At 37.6% G+C, this 23,381-nt stretch overlaps 1 protein-coding gene across 2 annotated transcripts in view; it reads left to right on the top strand.

Moving 5' to 3' along the window:
• The window catches only part of CD2AP (CD2 associated protein), a 77,468-nt gene that overhangs the window by 43,309 nt on the left and 10,778 nt on the right, over window positions 1-23,381 (top strand). For both annotated transcript variants that reach the window (XM_015623015.3, XM_015623016.3), the window contains 9 exons: window positions 2,579-2,699; window positions 5,076-5,260; window positions 8,641-8,749; window positions 12,106-12,197; window positions 13,750-13,854; window positions 16,157-16,193; window positions 16,557-16,619; window positions 19,870-20,029; window positions 21,816-21,958. In XM_015623015.3, the coding sequence (XP_015478501.1) occupies window positions 2,579-2,699; window positions 5,076-5,260; window positions 8,641-8,749; window positions 12,106-12,197; window positions 13,750-13,854; window positions 16,157-16,193; window positions 16,557-16,619; window positions 19,870-20,029; window positions 21,816-21,958 (1,015 nt within the window). The remainder of the gene's footprint in view (window positions 1-2,578; window positions 2,700-5,075; window positions 5,261-8,640; window positions 8,750-12,105; window positions 12,198-13,749; window positions 13,855-16,156; window positions 16,194-16,556; window positions 16,620-19,869; window positions 20,030-21,815; window positions 21,959-23,381) is intronic.

Below are 23,381 nucleotides of genomic sequence, written 5' to 3'. Positions count from 1 at the left end.
CTTTGTCTGTCTGCTTCACAAAACTGTACTGATGGGACCAGAAATGTAAAGAATGGTGGAAAATACTGTCCACTAGTTGTGCAATATGCTGGGATAACTTGTCTTATGTAACTTGTTCTCACTACTATGAGATGGTTTGCTTCTGTTTATGTATAAAAGGTGCTGTTTCTGTACATTCAGATGACTTTTAACAAGGAAAGACTGGTCTCTTTTTGTGGGGAAAATAAGGTAAAAACAGCTCTGTGAGGGGATCAGCTCTGTTATTTACTTGAGAACAGTTCAGTATTTAGCCATTGAGTGGTTTTTGTAAATTGAGTAGATATGATGCCACTGATCATGAAAGTAAAGGTGGAGGCAAATGGGTTCAGAAATGATATGATTGACATGAGAGAGAGCAGAAGTTACATTTTGGGAAGAAAATCGTGCTATGTGCTGGCTGAATCCACAGGGCTTTTTGTTTATAGAATGTCACGTGGGTTTTACACATGAAGAACATGCAGAGAGTGCACGTGATGACTGTGTCATTGCTCTAAAACCTTTGTTTCTCCTTTATATCATCCCCTCTCTCCTGTAAGGAGCAGCACTAAATAGCAGATTTATTTTTGTAGTATTATATTTTTAATATTTGCATACTGCTTTTTCAAGTGAAATGAAATTTCTTATAACATTATTAGGGAAGTTTTTAGTAAAAAAAGAAAAAACAGACCAGATTGGTAAAGCTGCTTATTTTAGCCTTCCTCCCCATTTTTTCTTTGGAAGTCTGAGTTTTTCATAGAAAGAAGTCGATGGGATTCACACTGAAAAAAAAAGTTCTGGTGTGTATACCAGGGCTGTACCTCCCTCTTGTGGAAATTGGATCATATGATAATATTTTGGAATGGAAGAAAAGAGTTATGAAACTGGCATCTGTGTTGTTTCTGCTAACAGATGTGAAGATGTTCTCCTCCAAAGCGTGGAGAACTTCTTTAGTCTGTGTCTTAATGCTGATGAAAGAAACCTTTTTGGGCAATACAGGTTGTGTATAGTCAGGGGTTTTATAGAAGGGCAGTATGGGGAGGCTAACATGAGCATGCTCAAGAAATTTTGGATTTGTTCCTGAGTGCTTCTGAGTTGGCATCACTTTGCTTTGCTGTAAAGTGCTTTGTTGACCACGTCTCTTGGCAGAAGAATAAATGGATGCTCAAGTTGCTTTCTGTATTGTAACCATTAAAAGTTCCTTTTTCATGGCTCCTGAGTGAGTGGTGTGTGTGAGTCAAGGCATTTGTATTTTAGTTTTCTGTTATGTGTTCCATAAAGCCTGAGGTGCCAGAGCCTGGGCAGCACTTGCCAGTAATCTGTGCTTAAAATTTGTTTCAGAGAACCAGTCTTGAGTTTGAACCATCCACAATAAAGCTGTATTTTTGCATCAAGATGCCTTTAAAAACAAGTGCTCCTTTCATTGCCTGTGTCTGCAGCTGCCAGCTTCTGCTTGGGCTCTGCTTGCCTGGAGGTAGGCTGGCATTTAAAAACTGTGCCTGTGTGTCAGGCATAGTGACCTACAAAACCAGGCTAAAAAAAGCTTATGCAAACAGCTGCTGCTTGGTTTGCTTTTTTCTTTTCCTCTTGCTTCCCTTTCTTAAAAACAGCTTTCCAGCCTCAAAACAGGACAACATAAATAAACTATTCTGAAAATTTATCTTGATTATAGTTTTTAACTAGTGCTCATCAGATAGGCTGAATTTATTTAAGACATTTTGAAAACTGTTCATAAATTGTAAGAACACAATTCTTAGTCCTTTGGCATCATTTTACCCCATCACCTCTTCCTACCTAGCTTTTGCTTGTTCTGCTTTAGTCCATGTGGTGTATTCCTGATAAACTTTCCAATATATTTCTAGCCTTAGGACTGCTGTGTGCCACCACAAAATCCTCGTGGACTCAGTGGCATTGGTCAGCTCTGATGGGCAGGTCCCTGCCCCTGTGGTGCATGTAAGGCCAGGCTTTGCTGCTCAGCCTCCTGCTGGAAGGAGTGGACAGCTTAGCTTTGCATTACTCTCAGGTCCTTAAGGACTTTTCTCTGTTCTACCCAGCATTATCTGTAAAAAATTTCTTTGAAACTTGTCTTTTGATCAAAATTGTGTGAGTCCCTGAGGATATAAAGCCAGTCAGGGCAGGACTGGTGGAAATTGGACAAGACAGAGGAAAAGATAGATGGACAGCAAGATCACATAAAAATTTCCATGGAGACACAGACTCAACTTTTCATCTGTATTTTATGAATGATTTAATACTTTCTTGTTGTGTTAAATGTGCAATGCCTCTTATTCTGTCTTGAGAAAGTTGATGAACATTTTGCTGCTTTTTGGGATTAACTGGCATGGGGATGACCTCCTGTTCCAGGATCATTGCTGTAGTGATACAAGTAACATTAAATTGTTTTCTTGCTCTTTTTGGCAAATGCTTCTACGTCTTTGGTAGGTTGCTTTATAAAGAAATCATGGTAATTTGAACTTTCCCCAAAGTTGGTTGTAGAGTTTGTATGGAATTGACAGGAATTTCTTTTTACTCCATTGGTAATGTGCAAAATATTTCTATACAGGTAGAAGAAGGATGGTGGAGTGGAATACTGAATGGCAAGGCAGGGATGTTTCCTTCCAACTTTGTGAAAGAACTGGAATCAACGGATGATGGAGAAACACAGGATGCTCTGGATGACACAGGTAGTGTTTTGTTTGTTGCAAACTCTTAGCAAAGTAATTTTTGATTTCTGGTATAATTGAAATATTACAGTTAAAATACAACAAAGTTGTTTCAGTTTCTTTCTAGAAAGTGTTCATGCTGAGTATGAAGATAACTGTCTGCTCCCATTTCACTCATAATAAAATTGCAAGGTCTTAATCTTGCACATGTGTGTTCTACACTTTATCACAAGAAATTTTATCGTATTCAAAGATGATATTTTTTAGAATTGGGTATAAAATTATTCTTTTGTTTGGTAGCTTTTTTCAGTCTTACTCTCATAGACTGAACTCCCTAAACCAGAAAATTTAAGTATACAATCAAGTCATTTGAGAATCAAAACAGTGTGGAGAGCCTCAACTTAAAGTGAGTCCAGGGAAGGAGACCCTTATGGTTCTTATGCCTCTATGCCTAGATTATATTTTGATCTAACAATAAGATGTTTTTAAGGCAGAATTTACATTTGACCTTTTTATTTACAGAATTTACATTTGTCCTTTTCTGGCTATGACTGTGTAGGTGGGGCAGAAGCAGATGCTCTGTGGCTGAACAGTAGCTGAGTGGTGCCAGGCAGGTCTGTGCTTTACAAGCAATTACTCTGTTCCCTGGAAAATGCACTTCAGAAACATTTCAGTCTCTGAAGATCTGTTAGAAGGGTACTTGTAATATGGTATTGCTGAAAAATGAATGTTTTTTTGGAACATCATAGCAGGAGTTAATTGATTTTTAAAAGACAGCGGTGTAATGTTCAAGGAAAACAGGGGAGGTTTTTTTGGTTTTTTTTTTTTTGGGTTTTTTTTTGGGTTTGTTTTTTTTTTTACCTTGTGGTAATGTGCACCCTCATTTACATGTCTGGTACTGATTGCTTCAAACAAGGGCTTGCTCAGACATAGGGAAGAGCCTGGCTTGGAATTTTTTTCTGGAAATCTTGGAAATCACAGTAGCATAAAACAAGAGTTTGACTTGAGCAGTCCCAAATAGCTCAGTGGCTGTTTCCTTAGAGGTCAGGTTCCCTGAGTTTAGTGGGGTCTGGTGCAGTGAATTTACAAATGGGTATGTGTTGGCCTTAATTAGTGAATACTGAGATCAATGACACTGCACAGTAATTTGAAGTAATTGTATTTTCTCTCAGTTCCTAACAAGTTGATGTGTTCAGCCCCTCATCCCCCAGGGGTTATATTTAATACTCAGTACTTTCACAGTCAGGGTCTGGAGTATCTTTTGGTTCCCTCTTCACTCTTGGGAAACAGTAACTTCCTCTTTCATCACTGTGGTCATTCAAAGGTGCAGCCTGGACTTTGCCCACCAATGGGATGTATAGCTATGCTTTGGAGATACCTGAGGGGATATAACTAAATAAAGAGCATCTGGGTAGACAAAAGGTGAGCAGCTGAAGTCAAGAGCAGCTTAGCTTCATGGTACCATCAAAATATCTTAGACTTTTGATTAAAGGAAGCGGCTTTAATTTTTATTGCAGTTCATAGGCCTGCATGGGCTGAAAAAAACTTGACCCAAAGGCTAAAAGATGCCATTTTGACTTTGGTTTGTAAAAGCTGTCTGTTTTCACATGAATCCTGTAATTCTGCATGCAAGAATTGCTTGCCTATGTGTACTGATCTTTGGGCTTTAACAGATCTAACCATAATTTAAAAACGTAAAGAATTAAAAAAAAAAAAATAGTTGCAAAGCTCTTAACAACAAAATTGTTATTCTTTGAAATACATTTCTGGAGGTGGATAAATGCTGTTCCTTAAAACTGAAAGATTAAAAGAATTTTAAATAGCTAAATAATCCAGCAGTGTTTAATTTCCAACAACTATATCTGGTTGGAATGCTTGGAGCGCTTTGAGCAATAGGAAAATGTCACTTTGGTTGCTTGAGGGGCATCACTCTGCCACTGAAATACACTGTGTTTTCCTGTGGCAGTTGAAACATGTTTGGATTCATTATGGACTTTTATTGATTATCACTTTCTGTGGCTGTTGCTGTTCAAATGAGAAGCTTTTAAATGTTGGACTAAAATACCATTTTCGGAGAGTGCATAAGCAGTGTTCCATAAAACTAATGGAAAACACTGACGTTAACAGGCTGTGGAGCCTGAGTGCTAATTGAAGTAGTAAGAATATTAGTGAGCTGTTGACTCAGTTGCCAGAGTAATCAGGGAAAAACTGGTGTAATTTAAGTTTGTCTTACGTTAAATATAAAATGAGAACAAACGTGAGGTGTAACAGCTACAGTGGTGTTCCTAGAAAAGCTATTTATCAGGTGCACAAAGCTGTGCACTTTTTTTTCCCCAGAAGAGCAGTTAAATAATTTCAGCTTTTAAAATAGCTTTCCCTTTCTTATTTTTTTTTCAGAGCCTGTTTTCAACAGTCCTACCTCACCTGTGACCTCTCCAGGAAATGGGAGTGAACCTGCACTGGGACCAGCACAGCCAAAGAAAATCCGAGGTGTTGGGTTTGGAGATATCTTTAAGGAAGGCTCAGTGAAACTTAAAACAAGATTATCCAGTAATGAATCAGAAGATAAAAAGCAAGATAAGGTTTGTAGTGGTACATATTGTTCTTTTGGGGCTTCCTTTAAAAATAATTTAGGAGATGTGGAATCTGACCATTATTCTCTCTTAGGACTCTTGCATATAAAACAAAACAAATCCCCTCAAATTTGTTTCACAGTAAGTTGTATTTAACACTGATTCCAAAAGGTGTATTCAAATGTCTTGGTATTTAAACCATTAGAGGCTGAGAACCAAGCTTATACATAAATTGTCATTTTAGAGTCACATGGCAAAAGACAAAATGACATCTTGAACACATCTGCAGTGTGAGGTCGGACCTTATATAAAGTCTGGGAGAAGATTAAGTCTAGTTATTCAAGTTAAACTTGTCTTTTAAAACAAGGATTATTTTGGCATTTCTTTGTGTTTTGGCTTATTTGGGTTTTTTTTTCCTCAAGTTTTGGCAGATGTTGAGATTGCTGTTCTAGGTGTCAACTGTCATTACCTTCAGTGAGTGCTGCCAAGCTTCTGGCTTCATAAATTACTGTTGTGTAAGCCTGTAAGCCTGAAAAATGCAGTTCTAGAATTTTTCATTTTCTTTCCCCCATTTTTTTATGAGTGAGAGTGAAAAAGAGCACTTTTATTCTTTGTTGTTTGGATTTTATTTTGATCTCAACTCAAGAGTGCTTTTACCTGTTGGAAGCACAGCAGTGATGCTCAGTCCTTTTGCTTGAACTTATTGTTCCAAGAGCTTATATATGGATTTTCAGGTGGTGTTAATAAATTAAAGGCAGCTGAGATAGTCCAGAATTTCAGTTTTGACTCAGGTGATCAAGAAAACTTTTAAGCCTTTTTCCACTTGAATTTTTGTTTGTGGGTTATGGTCATTAATGCTGTTTTGGTGAGTGTTTTGTTTTCCTCTGCCATGGTAATTAATAATTGTAATGGTGTAGGGCAAAAAGTGAGGTGAGTCCCTGGGAGGAGGGAGGGTCAGAGGCTTCCTTGAGCGTGTTTTCCCTCAATAGCAATGCTCAGAGTAATGGCACAGTGTGTGTAGTGTTTGTTTCTGGTCTGGTAAAGAGCACCAGATGATTTGGAAAAGTTGCAAGTGTGTTGCCTTCTGTGTGTTGCTCGGAGAATGTTGCCTTCTAAAGAAGGTGTTTAGAAAAGGAGATCAGTGGCAGACCTTACTGCAACCTTTCAATAAATAGATGGAGAGAAACTTTTTACTGTGGTCTGTAATGACAGGACAAGGGGCAATGGCTTAAAGTGAAAGAGGGGGGATGAGGAAGAAAAGAGGGGAGATGAGGAAGATGTTCTTCATGGTGAGGGAGGTTGGGTGCTGGAACAGGTTGCCCACACAGGTTATGGTTACTGCATCTTTGGAATTGTTCAAGGCCAGACTGGATGGGGCTTTGAGCAGCCTGGTGCTATGGGAGGTGTCCGTGCTCATGGCAGGGAGTTGGACTTGGATGGTCATGGATGGTCCCTTCCAGCTCAAACCTTTCTGTGAGACTGTGAAGTGACATGGATTCTCCTCATTCCTCTCCTTTGTCCCTTGATGTGGCAGTCTGTGATCACTGCATCTTCATGTGAATGCTGTTAGAGTAGGTTTTCAGCACCTAGCTTCCAGCTTGCTTTCTTGTCATGAGATTGATCATTCAAAAGAGTGCTTCCCTACTGTCTACCTTGTCACTTGGGAATATAAGGAACCTATCCAAAATTGTGCAATTGATATGAAGTCTGCTCAGACCTTTTGAATTGTTCTGTTTGACTGTGTATAAGCAATAAAATATGCTGGTGCTGTGCAATTTTGGTTGGCCTGTCTGGAAAGGTCTTTTAGGTCTTTTCTCATCAAGAGAGGAAGTGAAGTGAGAAAACAGTTTTGCATAGCTTAATGTCAGAAAAATAAACAATTTAGTTTAGCACTTAATATTCCACTTACACTTGTTGCCAAAGTCATCCCAAAGGTGGACAGACTTAAAGAACAGCATGGAGAGCCCAAGGGAAATAATTCTCATGAAGCTCTTGTGAAAATAGATGGCTTCCTTGGATTTGTGCTTAACTTGCTTTGGGGTTAGCTGATTAAATGCTTGGAGAGCACTGTCAGTCTTTTAAGACAGTAAGGAAAAAAAAAAAAAAAAGCAAGCTGTGTAGAGGAGAGAGGGCTCTCTTCCTTTGGAAAATTCAGGCTGTTCTGAATTCAGCACAAAAAGGCTGAACACTGATGGATCTGAAGGGCCCAAGAGTGTATATGCTGCTGCAGGAGATCTTTCCAGCTCTCTCAGCATCCTGCCTGAGCTGAGGCTATTTATACCCTGTCTGCCTAAACTTCCTCTCTTACTCCTAATTGCATCTCATGTTGGAAGGGGGAAATGCAGAGAACTGTTTCCATGTTGGAGGTGTTTAATCTCAGAGGAGAGTTATTTTAGTGCTTCCTTCATATACCATTCTGGAGAGAGCTAAATTGCATAGGTACTGCAGGAACATCTCAAGTGACCTTGGCTTCTTCTATGGTATGTCATAGACACCAAGCACCAGCCTACAGGCATTGTCTGGTTCTAAGGAGAGTAATTCCAGATTCTCTGATAGTAGAAGATGTGCAAAGTTGAACTGTAGATGAAAATGAGCCGTGTAACTAAAGGCAGTGGGATTTTTCACACCAATTGTGCTGTTAGGGCTGCTCAGGTAAGTACTGACTGTAAGACCATATTCTGTATATGTAGCTCTTTGGATGTGAAGAAGTTGATGCAGCTGAAGCTGTTGGAATCTGCCTGGCAGCTCAGAAAGTTTCTGAGGTGAAAAATGAAATATTCTGTAATTTATTTTGGTTGTTAACTCTGAAACTTGTGGCAGTGCCTCTTTGTTTTTTCATTTAGGAGAAATCTCTAGTGACACTTAACCTGTTTTGTACAAATTGGTGAGAGTGAAGGGAAGCTGGGATAGGTTTTGATTTTCTCTTTCATTTGTCTGAGTAGTTAAAAACTGCTTGTCTGAGGTGGTGTATGGCTGCTGAATATCCCTGCCTTATTCCAGTGCAAATTAAGCATTGCCAGCGAGTTACTCTGAGCAGAGCTGTTAAATAACTGCTTCTGTTATGTGCTGTAGGAGGCAATATTCAGGCTAATGGGAGAGTAACACCTGGAACTGCTAAATACAATTGCTAAAGTATATTTGGCCATATCCTGAGATCAGCTTCCAGTTTGAAAGATGTGCTCTGTCTTTAATCAGTAGACAAACTCTTAATTGCAGTGTCTGTAATGAAGTAAATACAGTAAGCTAAGTGCTTAGTGGGAAAGCTCATTAAATCTCTTGGAGATGATAATTTTCATCATCTCAGCTAATGAAAAATTGTGTTCTGTAGCCTAATCAAAAACACAACTCTGAAGAATTTTTGTTAACAAAGTTCTTTTCTTTTCATACAGCCATTACCTAGCCATCCCCCTGGAACAAAGTTAATTCATTTTCCTAGTGTAACAAAAACTGAAAGCTCACCTGAGGTAATAAAACCAGAAGCTGAAAGTAAACCAAAAGGTAAGGTTGATGGATATTTACATCTATTACTTGGCAGTCCTTTCTTATGAACTATTTTATTATCAATTTGTTTTTTGTGTTAAAATCTAAAATGTCCATGTGTACTGGAGTTTTATGTAATGTTCTGTACCTTTGAGGAGTTGTGCAAGTGCAAAAAATATAAAGAAATTATTGCTTATATTTCTGTAGAAAAAGAATTAAAAAATTTTGTAGGGTTGGCTCCCAGAACAAAATAAGGCTGGGGTTTTTTTTTATTGCAAGAGTCTTCTTGCATTAATTTTCTGTTGATGGGTTGAAAGGGATTTACTTTCTGCCTAGTTTGATTCTGATGGGGTGCTGGAGATGTATTCCCATGGAACAGTGTCCCAGCACAATTTCTGTCCCCAAGTTTCACATGTTCCTTTGTAGGCTCAGGATTTTCTGTGGAGGTGGCAGTGTGCATCAGAAAGTTGCTGTTTATGTTGTGTTGTGTTGTCTGTTCCCTTGACAATCCAGTTTCATTGTGTTTCTTATTCTTTTCTTAATTTTTCTTTTTTATTATCTCTTATGAATTTGACTTAATTTAGCTGCTAAATTGCAGTTTTATCAAGAGAGATATTTTTAAGCCAGCCCAAAACATCTTGTGGGAGTGCCAACCCCATATGAAAAGCTGACTTTATGTGATGTGTAGACTGCTCATTTCCCAGGTTCCAGGGCAGGCTTTTAGTCAACTTCCGTATTGTAATTTTAAGTGTATTTTTGTTTTATGTGGAAATACCTTATTTTGGTGTGTTGTTTTTTATGGAATACATAATTTGCAGAAATAAAAAAACTGGATCATCTTGTTTTTACACCATTCCAGTGCTATTGCTCTAAGAACCAGCAAGACATTGTGCAGCCCTGAGCGTTGTGAAGTTTGACTTGTCTAAAACTTTGCATAAAAATTAACTGCCTAGAAAAAATCCCAACATTCAATGCTGGCACCCAAAATGTTCACTATTTAGTTCCTTTTATAGTTCAGGTACATCTCATGATAAAAGTGTGGAACTTGGACTAACCTTCTAGGCTTTCTGAGTCTCTTTCCCAGAAGAACAAATACATCAGAGAGGAACTTAAATATGAGAGTAATGGAAGCTGAAGGAGAATATCAATAGGTGATACCTATAGGCACCAGATAAGAACATCTTAAGCCTTAGGAAGAAAGCTTGTTTTTCCTCCTTAGTGTTTTATTTAAATACAAACTACACTATGGTCTATATGTCTCACCCTCAGTTTTGAAAGACCAGGTTTTAAAATAAACTGTGTTTGTCTGTTAGCAAATAAACACAGATCTCTGAAATGCTTTGGCTAGGGTGGCTTATTTTGCAGTGAGGTTCTTCTGGTTTGGAAGCTTATTTTGGCCTCTGGTACAAGTATGTAAAAATACTTTCTTTAAATAGTGAAATAATCACAATTTGACCTCTTTCCCCCAATTATGTTAGGATACAATATCAATGATTCCTGCTACTCTATTGCTAGCCTTGAGACTTTGGGAAAGACAAATTTATTTTTAAAACATTTACTGAAATTTAAATGCTGTAAAGTTTAACTGGAGTCTTTCTTAAGAAACTTAATTACTGGCAGAATACCAGGCTCACAAAATAAGATACTAAAGGGGAAATTGCACAAACTCCTCTCATATGTTTGGGTTTCTTGGTGGTGCTGATGCTGGGGATCACAGCCTGGCACATGGGGACCTGGGCAGGCTGCAGGGCTCCCTGTCTCCACACTTCTGGGAGTGAAGCATCCCCTTTCTGGCACTGCTTTTTGTCTGCTCTGGTCTATGTGAGGAGGGGAGGTAAAGGCCACCTCCCCAGTCAGTAAGGAATTACATCTGTTTGCACAGAATCAGGATGTAGTGAAATGTATTACAGTCACTCACTGATAAAATCCTCAAATTTTGTAGTGTACCTGTTGAATTTTTTTTTAGAGTCATTATGAATTTTAGGCTTTGGTCCTCAATTTAAGCATTCATCTCTTTGACGTGGTTCTTGGGTTTCTGTAATTATTCATGAACCCCAATGTATCAGGCTGTGGCTGAACGTTTTTGATTACTAGATAAGACATAGAAAAAATGCAAGTTCTTGTATCTAAGGATTGCTCATGTGGTTACATGCCTATGTACATACATATCTATATCTCTCTATTTTATCTCTTTAAGCTTGTCATACTTTGGCATTTAATATAGTGGTTATCACTAGTTTTTATTTGTGAATACAATTTGTTCATTTTTAAACTAAATATGTGTCTGTTGATTAAAAAAAATACAACAGCAAAAAGGTTTAGACTGCAACTGATTTATTCTCTTACTGGCAAGCAAAAGCTGTCATTAAAAATCCCAGATGATTCTGTGGTTTTGTCACTTGTTCTGCTGCTTTAACGGGAGGCTGAAGCAGCTGCTCATTGTGGTGGCAGTGCCAAACACCTGATAGGTTATGGTGGCACCTAAAGAGTCCTTTTTGTGCTTCCTCTTTCTTAGTGTGTCACATACAGAAATCCAACTTTTTATCTGCTAAATTATTTTAAATGTGCTGGGGTTAAAAAGTCTGTGTTTATGAAATTTGGCCTTTCTCATGGTTTATTGTGCTAGTGTGAGAAAGGAAAAAAATGCTCTTGCTTTTTCAATTCTTACCACAATTTAAAATGGATTAGTATTGAACTCTACTAAAGGAAAGAAAAGAATTATTCTTTCTGCTTTTGCAGAAGGGGCTGTGGCCGAGTTGATGGCTCAGATGAGCTCTGGTTTCGGGTGTTTAGCCAAGCAATACTTTTGCTAAAGTTACTTTGTTTCACTTCACAATTTCTGAAGTCTGCTGCTTGAAATTTCTGTAGCTGTACACATTAATAAAAGATTCACTTGAAAACAACTGCCTGTATTTAATTAGGATTGCAAATTTGAAATTTAAATGAAATTAGAGAAAATACATATAAACTCTAATAAGCTTGAAACCATTTTTCTACAAAGTAGCTAAAAATTGAATATATAAATCCTGTGAGGGAGTGGGGGTTAGATGGGCTGTTACAGTTTCAACTGTTACACTTCTAAGGCCTCTTTTCTCCCTCTGAAATCAGAGGGCTTGAATTATGTTGCTGTTGGGAAAAAAAATCTTTTGGGGCTTATACTTCTAACTTCTCAAATATTTATTTCCTTTTCTCAATAAATATATAATCTTATTTTTCCTGTGATTTGAACACTCATAAAGCAGTCTCAGGTTGCTGGTCTAGAAGGAAAGTGTGATTATCGTGTGAATTCCTCAGCTCTCAGACAGCATAAGTGAGCTGTTACAATGAATGTTACTACTCATGGTATCCAAATTAATTGTGCTTCTCTGTTCCAGTCAAGGAATATTGCAGGACAATATTTTCCTATGATGGCTCAAATGATGAACTCAGCTTTAAAGAAGGCGAGATCATTCAAATAATCACTAAGGTAAGAAAGTTTGGTCTGCTCTGACCATGTGTATGGCTTTGGTGAATTTTGTACAGGGGACCATGTATGAATTGAGAACCAGGAAGGTCTGTTGGAGCAGATATTCCTGTAGACTGATTTCTCTCAAGTGAGAGTCAACTCTTTGCTTCTGCGCTTGATGGAGGTAAAGATGACTTCAGAGGTTCTTCCAGAGCAGGAGGTTATCTTGGGGTCCTCAAAGGCCAGTGGGATCAGTGTACACTCAGTACCAAATGCCTTTTCAGTGGGGAAATGGGAAAAGCTTTGCTAACAGCCAGCCCCTTTACCTTCAGAAACTGTTCTTTTTCCCTGGTGATTCAGAATAATCAGACAGAAATTAGTGATACTTTCTGTAAAAGAAACATCATTATTTAGTTGAATGTTCTCATTTGTGTTGAATTCTGTTGAATATCTTTTTGATCATTTTGTTGCAGAGATGCTTCTAAACAGGAAATAAATTTACCTGTAATTAATTTCCCTGCAGCATTCTGAAGTCTTTTGTTAATTTATTTGCTTGCTATGTTAAGGAATAACGACTTTCTTAAGAAAGTGGAAAGTTTCATGTTCAGTTTTTGCTCAGTTGCAGAAGAAAACAACAAATTTTTCAGTATTAAGATTTTAATTTTGTGGAATTAAATAATTGATACTATGAGCATCACTGATCATAAGTACAATAGAAAAGAGTAGTTATGGAAGGCCCTGTGGTAAATACAGCAACCCTTGCCTCATCTACACTCAATCTCTTTCCTCTCTGTTTTTTTAAACCAATTTACCCCAAGCACACACTGTTCCAAATTGGAGCAAAAAAAGAGTTGTCCAGACTGAGTGTCATTTCTGCCCATGGCAGGAGGTTTGAACTGGATGATCTTCCAGGTCCCTTCCAACTCAAACCATTGTAGGTTTGTGTGATTTTTTTGGAACTCAGACACAGAGAAAAGCCGTTATTTATGCTGGTAAAGTATAACATCAAACTTTCTGTTACAGACAAAAGCCTTAACCCAGTAAAATCATGTAATGGATTTCTCTGCTGCTGGGTTAATTATCCAATAGTTTATTTTCTTTTGTCATAGTATGTTTATTTTTTCTCTCAGTGGGATATATTCTTTTGCTTCTTTACCCTTTTTAGACCAGTGGAGCTGATCCATCACATCAGAATCACTTTTATTTGGTAGAATTGTGCGTCATGCCAATAACATTTGAATTATTTACTGAATAACTTGCTGGTCAAGGAAGCTGAGAAGATCAAATGTTGTGTGTTAGGTCATAACCGGCTTTATGTACTTTCCTTCTCTTTGCAGATCTTATCCTTGTACCCTTATCTTATATGATGTAATATAATTTCATCTTGCATTTTAGAAAACGAACCAAAACTGACCAAACCTGATCTGGTCTGTAGCTGTTTCCCCTTGTTAAGCTGGCCAATTTCAGACAAACCATAACTTTGTGTTGTGTGTAAAATGGAAAAAGTTGTTGTGTAATTGTATCTGTTCTGGGGAAGAAGTAAATATTGGTTGAAATGACCTGTTTATTTTAGGATACTGGAGAGCCAGGCTGGTGGAGAGGAGAGCTCAATGGTAAAGAAGGAGTCTTCCCAGATAACTTTGCTGTTCAAATACAAGAGTCTGATAAAGACTTCCCTGTAAGTTCTTACACCTATTGTTTAGTATCACAAAAAAACTATTGATGAAAATGCACAGAATAAAAGAGGTCACAGCACATTATGCTGCTTAAAATATTACAATTGTGGTTTTATCTTGACCTAGTTGTATAAAAGGAGAGATGAAAAGGTTAATCTTTGTGTTTAACTTGTCCATAAATACTAAAGTGAGGCGTATTTTTTGAGATAAACTCTAATTAATGCAGATGATCAGGTCCTTTAGAAAAGGGTGTAGTTCTGATAGCATGGTGTTACATGTTACTGATTACTGATTAAACCCTTACTGTTTAGAAAGGAGATAAGCTGTTGGTTTTTTCCATCTCAAGTCCTTAAGTAACTGTAATTACAAAATGCTGAGTGACCCCTCTGGGTCTGACTGGGATTTTTCGGTGTGAAGTAGGCTGCAGCATATGAAGGATATTTTTTGGGTGGGATTTAGAAATATTTTTTCACCGTCATGTGTAGTAACTTGTAGAAATTCATGTTTTTATGTGTTATTCAATGATCTTATAATTTTGGTCCTCGTTTTACTTTTTGTTGTTGTTGAGATTAGTACAATGTTTTGGTTCTGTCACATTTGTGTAGCAAAGATGGTTGTGTTAATTCCCAAATGTACATCAGCCCCAGGTTTCAGCTCCAGGTCAGGAGTTATTAATTTATGGTTTATCCTGAGTTACCTCACATATACAGAAACCTACCTTCCTACCCCCAGTCAGAATTTTCTTTTCAGATGGAGCCTCAGCTGTGCAAGGGCAGCATAAATGCCATAGAATACAAGAAGAGAGGGTAGGTAGGGCTGCTGTTTCACAGTACAGAGTTTTTTCCTACATAGAGGGGGTAAAAGCCATTTTTTTACCCTAAGCAGCATTTCCCTGCTTTGATCCTTTATTCTGCTTTGTGTGCAGTGTCTCAGGACAGGGATTCATCTTGCACTGAGCAGCTTTGAGGTTCAAGGCATTGGATGGCTGGTGATCATAATCAGCTATTTGATACTGACTTCATGAAAACACAGAGCAGAACTGTATAATGGCAAATTGATGCTGAACTCTGTTTAATTGTTTTTGGTGTAGGCAGCAATGCTGCACATCTGGATAATGTAGTTACGTTTTTGGGGAAGAAGGAAAATAGTGTCTTGTTACTTAGATTCACTTGTTTTTGTGTCCTCTGAAACCAGAGAAAGATATTGAATATGGGTTCTCCTGCTTGCTTAATTACATTTCACATGCTGGAATAAAATCTTGCTGTGTTAAAAAGTGCTCGTTTAGTAACTGTAGGGGCCCAGAATTGAAATCCATCCATAGCAACTGTTTTAAATATACCCACTGACAGGCTTTTTTGGAGGGGTTGTGTTAGACTGAGCCTGTATGGTTTCAGCAGTGCCTTTATGAAGAGCAAGTGGTTTTGTTGGCTTTTGTGTCATTTTATCAGGGAATCTTGTCCTTAGTACAGCCAGAAAGGGCCCTTTTCTAAAGCAATTGACTGAGTCATATTCTGAGGATGAGTGGTTGAGGTCTCTAATGAGAGATGCCAGTCTCCTTTCAGCAGGAGAGAGATTCAGCTTCAAGTGTATCAGAAAGTGGTGAATGACTGTTTCAAAATAGTAAATTCAATGTACAGACTATTGCATTGTGATACTTTGTACATTTTTGATGGCTGGTGTAGTTTGTCCATCTTCCCCACTTAAATATAATGATAAGGGAGCTCAAATCAATATTCTTCTTGTAACTGTAGTCTTTGAGACAAATGCTACCAGCATCTATTTATTTTTTCATACACTTGTAATTTAAAAGTCAATTAATTGAAGCCATTCCTCTGATACTTAATTTAGAAATCTGTTTTTAGTGAAAGTGAATGCTTTTGTTTCAGAAAATTACCTGGTTGCTCTTCTAAACTGGCATTGTATTAAGATTGAGGTTTACATATTGAAATTAAAATGAGTGTGATCAGAGCAATTCTTTGGACTAAAAAAGATGGAATTTTAGTCTTTTAGTCCCCCCCTCTGTTTATGTACATTGCTGAAGCACTGATTTAATTTGAAAAGATCTGAATTTTGTTCCTGAATTTTTGTAACTGGTTGTCTGGGAGATATCAGAGGAATTGTTCCAGGTCTTTGTGTTTCCTGTCTGAATTGATTGCCTCCTTTGTGAAATACTTTGAAATCAGCGAGTAAACAAGCTCCACATTACAGTATGCAAAACAAAACACAGATGAGGCTGTCTTGGATACAGAGAATATCTGTTTGCTTGCTTGTTTGACTTTGGTTTTTTTCCCCTTCATTTTGCAGAAGCCAAAGAAACCTCCACCTCCAGTTAAAAGTCCAGGTATGCAGTACATGTATTGTGGCCTGAGAAAATACTGAATTTCAGATGCAGTGCATGACTTCAAAAGAAAATTTACAAGTAGCTTTTGACTTCCTAGTAATGCAGCCATAGTCACACTTTGAGGTTACTTTTCATACTTCATATATTTTGCTGCTGCTGTGTATTTTTAAAATTATGATGGAGCCTACTTTGGAAACACTTTAACAATGGCTCACCATTTTCTGGGCTCAAGTGAGTTTTTATAAATGGTATTACACTCCTTGGAAAAGAGAAGACACAACTTAGCATGAGTCTTATTTTTAGTTAGTGACCAAGATAATTAAAGCTCTTTGAGAAATGTCTGTGGTTTGCTTTTGCATTCAGCTGCAAGACCTGAATTGCCAACTGGAGAGAAGAAATTCCTTTCTTTGAGGCCTGAAGAAAAAGGTAAGGACAGTTATCTTCATGGTGACTTGGCTGCTCTTGGCAATAGGCTCTCTGTTCAGCAGCCATCATACAAACTCCCTTGATAGCAGCTACTGAAGCTGTCATGTCTGTGATGTTACAGAAATATCTTTGGAGTGGTTAGAGGAGCTGCTAAACTCTATTGAGATGTTTATTTCTTGTTATTGCATTGAATTGCATTCTGAAGATTGGCTGTTGCACTGCACTGTAACATAGTTACTGTTAAATTCATGAAGGGGTAGTTCTATGACAGTGGCTGCACTAGTAAGTTATTAGAAAGGGAAGGGTTCACTCCTGCAAAAGTCTGTTCAGAAGTATTTTGAAAGAGCTACACAGAACAGGTACAAGGCTCCTTAGATAGATATTACATACTCAGAAACAGATTTCCTGTCCTGTTAATTCTTGCTGTATTCCATATTTTCAAGTTTCACTGAATTTGGAGACATTTACTGCTTTATTCTTAAAATTTAAAGGACACTTTTTTCCAGAGGCAAAGCTACTGTAGTCACCCAAACAGATTCTAAAAGGCTTCTTTCCATGTTCAATAGACTTGCCAAATGAAAATGTTTGATTGTGTTTAAAAGTGAGAAGCTTAAACAAATGTGTTGGTTGGGCCTTGCAGAAGAAATCCTGATGTTCCTGCAGCTTAACTAAATAACAAAACCACTCTGTGCAGTGAGTGGTGAACTGTGGCTGACCAGCATTTCTACCATTGAGGCTGCTGATGGGTTTCTTGGCTTCCCTGCACAGTTTTTATTACCCCCATTTTAATAAGGCACCTTCTCAGGTATTGAATATGAAAAACACTGTTTAAAGTCAGTTCTGTTTATTCTGTATGTGAGCAAACAAGTAATTTTTATCTGTTGGAGCAGTATCTTCAGGTGTGAATTGACATAAACTGTATGATTCCAGAAAAAGGAAGTTTAATTTTAAACTGGTTCTCTTTGGACTACAGTGTTAATCTTGGCATAGTAGAACTCAACTCTTCATGGAGAAATATAGGAAAAAATATTGAGTAACACGATCCAAAAAATACAGGAATGTGAAATCTACAAAATTACGTAAAGTAAAATACTAAATATTCCTTACAGAGCTACAGGAAATGAAGGAGGAAAAAATTTTCATTTATTCAGTTGCAGATCAGGTCATAAAAATTACTTTTTTTACGTAGCACTAGTGTTTTTCTCCAAGATATGCCCATTTGTCAGTGCAGTTGTACTTGTGGAAAACAGCTCTGTTATTACTAGTAATTAAACCCATTAAATATGAAATTTTTTTTGTAACTAGTTCTCAGAAAAAAATATTAAGCAGCTCTAATCAGAAACTGTCAAACCATGTAATTTTTATGCCTATTGGGAGACTAATAGATCTGCCTTTAATTGCAGTCAAAAATTGATCAAAAATTAAAAGTAGAGTTTCTATGAGTATTTATCTGTATTTATAGTGAAGGGCACTTAGTGGTGTCATGTAGAAATTTTTTTCCACTGTAAATGTCTTCAGATTTGTATATTTTATTTCCATTACTAAACTGTTCATTTTTAGCCAACACTTTCATTGAGGAGCAGAATCCAAAAAAGGCATGTAATTTTTTCCAGCAGATATGCCCAGTTTCTGTGCTCATGGTGAACCTTAGCCTTTGGTATTAACTTACTCCATTTAGCTATAGAATTTTTTTATATTCAGATTTTGAGTGTGAGTATTAGAAGGGAGAACTGACAGATGAGAGTTCAGGAACAGGGTTCAGTGACAGCTTTTTTTTCTGCCCTGTTTATGAACTCACTTATTTTTAAAAGCCAAAGAGGTAATTCTCAACTTGTTCTCAGCATAGCTTCAATAAAGCCAATTGATCTGCAGTTAGTACTGGCTGGTGTTGGGTGTTAAAAACTGGAAATGTGTATTGGGTGGGGAGGCAGGAGTGCTGCTGATGTGCTGCTTTACAGAGGGCAGGCAGCCCCACCGTGTGGCAAAGCCTTCCACTGCTTCAGCATCCTGCGTTCCTGGCCCCGTGCTGAGAGACGCTGCAAGGAGATGCCAGCCAGTTTGGTTTCTTGCTCATATCTCCTCCTGATGTTCAAGTGTCCCAAAGCAGGAGAACACTTCTGCCCCTGAGCAATGCTTTTGGCTGAAATATCTCCAGTATCTGTTAGCTTCCCAATATTCCTCTGAAAGAGCATTGGCTTTTTCTCATTTTAATGTTGGAGGGGTTCTCAGTGGCTGCAGGACTTGTCCAAAGGAAATCAGTCCTAGACCAGGCAGTTCAGGCACTTTGCTGGTGTGGAGCTGAAGCAAACACCCAGCCCTACTCCCAAATCCATAGCATATGTAAACATTTTACAGATCAATACTTGGTTAAAAGCAAAAAAAAGGAGGGGAGGATGGGGAGAATCAAAGCTGAAGGTCAGTCTCTCCATCCCAGTTTACTGATTTACTGCCCTATAAGGGCAGTAACTCTAAAGAACTGTAACCCCTTGCTGTAACATAACAATTATGTTTGTATATACTGAACTATGGCAGTTTTACAGGGAAAAGTAGAAGCTTTGCTCTGGCTATCCAATAGGGTAGAGTTAGGACACATGGGTTGAAACCTATTCAACTATTGCTTGTGAAGCAGCTTCAATTTTTCAGTGTCCCATATGTTGTATGTCAGCCCCTCTGGACAGGATTCAGTTAGTTCATGCAGTCACTGAACAAATAAATACAACTTTTTTTTTTTTTCTTTCTTTTTTTTTTAATCCATATCTATTTTTGATCTCTTCGTAGGAAGGTAGACTTTAGATAAAATAAATTCAGCTATTCAGATAAAAACTCATTTTTCTCCCTCCCCCTTCTTACATAGATAAATTACGCTGCTTTTGTGTGTAATAAGTCTAGTTACAATAAATTAAAGTATCTTCCTCTTTAAAAGAAAATCAAATGTATTTGTAGAAAAGACAAAGCAGTACAAAGATTTTTGGTTCTTAGCTGTCAGTTGCAGTGCAGTGATGTGAATCCATAATTTATTACTACTGTTTTCATGTCTGTAGGAAGGTTTATCTTACTCTAAGATAAATCTTTTTGAGCTCAGGTAAGCAGTTTGTGTGTTTTGATAAAGTGTCATTTAAGACACTTGCCTGTCTATTTTTGATTTTGATCTTCAAAGAAGGCATTTCTGACAGCAGGTGCTTTCTAATTGATTAGCAGTGTAGGAATTCTAGCCAATGTGGCGTTTTTAAAGTGTGACTTCTTTTGTCAGATGAAAAAGGAGCTTTGGATCAGAAGCCTGTGAAGCCACAAGCTCCTCAGGTACCACCCAAGAAGCCTATTCCTCCAAGCAAGACCAACAGCTTACTGAGAGCAGGGCTCCTGCACCCAAAACGTCCAGACAAACCTGGTTTGCCATCATCTGCATCCAAGTCAGTATGCCTTAAACTGTAGGCACCAAGTATATTCAATTTGATTTGTTTTTTGATCTTTCTTCATGAATGAGTTTTGTGTGCTTTAAGGGTGAAAAGGATGCAAGGATAAGTTTTGCCTTACGCCTCCCTGTGGCTTAGTTCTCCGGGTCTCTGTCAGTGATCCTTCAAGTCCTTTGAGATATTGAATCCATCTAAGAGTCAGTATTTGAGCATAATTGACCATGGGGCAGATGAAATTGCTCATCTGGGGGCTGCTGTAGCTACAGTAACAGGGTGGAGTGAAAGAATGTGGGCATGGGCCTTGGGAATTATTACTGTGTAGAGGAAAATGCTGAGAATTAGAGCTGCCTCAGTGTTCAAGGCTTGAGCCTGTCTTACCTAAAGGGTAAGATAGATGGAAAGGAAGAACCGAGCACAGGTACCTGTGCTAAATGTATTCACTGTGGCTCATGTCTGCTCCTTGGGGAAAGGGGAGGAAGCACTTACAACAGAAGCACATTCAGATTCTCTGCTCTTGAGCCTTCTCACTTGAATTTCTGCATAAATAGGGACAAATACTTCTTCTACATCCACTTAGATTTTTATTTTTTTTTTCCTCATGAGTTTGAAACTTTCACTAAGACTAATTTTGCATCTATACAATCTCCCACACAGAGAATTTTCCATTCTGTCTCCATCAAAGTAGTTTATAGGCCCTTACCCTGAAGTGTAAAGCAACAGCTGACTGGTAACTGTCCCTTTGGGATGTTCAGTTGGCTTGAAAGAGCCATGAAAAAGTGAAGTTGTGATACACTTAACCTCGTGGAAATGAAGCAGAAGAATTTGCACCTTAAATACCTTTCCAGTATAGAATTGTGTTATGTTCACTTGGTATTTTGGAGACTTTCCCAATAAAGATTATTTTTTTTAAAACCACAAGTCATATTATTTTCCAGATTATAAAATAATTATTATTCTAAAGGGATGCACATGTGCAGTTAAATAGAGGTCTGTAGTAAGCTGTGGACCTTTAATTACTGAAACCTTTAAATGTCTGAAAGTTTTTAACATTTTTTTTTAGGAAGATCAGTCTGCTATCTCTTTTTCTGCTGCAGTAAAACTTAAAGGCTTTGGGAACTGAATTAATGAAAGTGGCACAGTTTATAGCATGTACAGGCCAACCAAATGATCAGGCCTGGTCAGCACGGGTTTGTGATGGGAAGAATTGTAAAGGAAAATGTTGCCTGTTCTTTTTTAATTATTTTGGTGGGGGTTTTGCTACTTTAGATTTTTTTTGATTTTTTTTGTCTGTTAATGATGTAAGCATATATGTAAGGAGTGCATGGCAGAACAAAAGCCACAAAGTAGCTTTTTCCATATCCAGCAAGAAATAACTTGTTCTTGTCAAGCCTTTTTTCCTGTACAGAAGGATTTTTTTTTTAATGTCAAGGAGTCAGTTTTTGGATTACTTCAAGAGGTATTAGTGAAAATGTTATTCAGCTCACCTGTTATTTGAAGTGTAATATTTTGGTCTGAAATGTCCAAGTGTGTCCTATAGTTAAAGTTCTGGATTGTTTTCACATGGGTTTTGTGCACATCTGACAACCCTGCAAGAGCTGGAACAAAAGAAACAGTTTTCACAGGTAGAATTGATCTCCAGAAGCCTTGATTTTAAAACAAGGCTTTAGAAAGTGATAAAATCTGCCATAATTTTTCAGTTTGCTTCTAATTCTTGGTATGATTCCCTTTTAAACTGTTTAATCTCTTGACTAGGTATGTTTTATCTTTTTTTTTCTTACCACAGAACTAATGGAGAAGTTGTTACACTTCGACCGAAATCTGAAGTTGAGCCAGTAGCAAAACCAAAGTTAGACTCTGAACCATTGCCACTCAGACCAAAATCAGTAGAGGTAGATTCACTTGTGATAAAGAGCTCTAAAGAATCAGGTAAGAAAAGAAATGTTCTTTTGGGCCTTTCTGACTGGATTGCTGTGTTTTACAGGGTTGGAATAAGCTTTTTGTGTGATTTACTCAAAATGCCACTGAGTGCATTTATATAAGCCTGTGCATTTTTTCAGAAGTGCTGTAGGCAGCTGAAGGCAAGAGTCAGGAAGGGGTGAGCACATGTCAGCAAGGTATTTGCAGGTAGCTGCTGAGCTCTGGGTTGTGATAGTGGGCAGGAAGGGAGACAGAGATAATGGTTTGTTCTTCTAATTTGAAAGCTTTTTATTTTTTTTTGCTGCCACTTTCATCCTGAGTTTTATGAAGTTGTTTTCTTAATGGCTGGTTCAACTTGTTCTGCTCTTGCAGTTCAGATAACTTTGCTTTTTTAGCTAACTTGAGATCTCTTAGTAATGCCATTACCTTCAATCTCTTGTGATTTAGTTCAGAGCTATTCTAGATTTTGACTTTACCATACCTTAAATTGGGGCTTTAAAAAAGCAAGGAGCATTGTACATTTGAATAGCACAATTATGGCTTTGCTTAAAGCCACCTTGAGCCAAACTTGGTGTCTCCTTAATTCTAAATATATCCAGTAAAACCCTTGATAGTGGTTAAAAAACCCACATTTAATGATCAGAACCTCTGAACTACTGTATTGGTACCACTAGCCCTTGACTGACAGTGCAACTGATACCAGACCTCTGTGTGTCACTTAAGCAGAGATCAGCTGCTGTGGGCATGTTTTTCTGAACTCTAAATTATTTATATTTTATGAATAAAGACTTCAGAAAAAGCTGTAGTGAATTATGCCTACAGTGTGTCTTTCATATCTCAAATGCAACTTTTTGTCTCAGAAAATATTTTAGTAATAATAAATTTAAAAATTCTATATATTTATTTATTTTTAAGGCAAATTATAACATTCCAGTTGTAGAATAGTTGGTCCGAAGTATAATAAATTCATCTGGAAGATCAAAATAATTATTTTTTAGAATAAATTATAATCTGCATTAATTCTTTTAATCTGCATTAAAAGAACTGAAGCAATAGAAAAGAACACTCCTGACTTTTTCTCATTGAGCATGTTAAAATACGCTTTTTAAGTATAAATGCTTTGTATGAAGAAAGGTTAATTCATGTGTGTCTTTAGTACAGATGCTGTACTACTCAGATTAGATAGTAGAAAAAAAAATCTTTAATATGAGGGTGATAAGGCCCTGGCACAGGTTACCCAGAGAAGCTGTGGCTGCCCCATCCCTGGAAGTGTCCAAGGCCAGGTTTGTTAGGGCTTGGAGCAACCTGGGATAGTGGAAGGTGAAAATCTTGAAATTCCCTTCCAACCCAAGCCATTCTATGATTATCAGCTTTCTAGCTAGTATAATAAATTCTGTGATTATCTCTAGGCTCATGCTAGGTGTGTTACCAT

Source organism: Parus major, chromosome 3, assembly GCF_001522545.3.
Source record: "Parus major isolate Abel chromosome 3, Parus_major1.1, whole genome shotgun sequence".
NCBI lineage: Eukaryota > Metazoa > Chordata > Aves > Passeriformes > Paridae > Parus > Parus major.
This window is presented reverse-complemented; position numbering and strand designations above follow the sequence as displayed.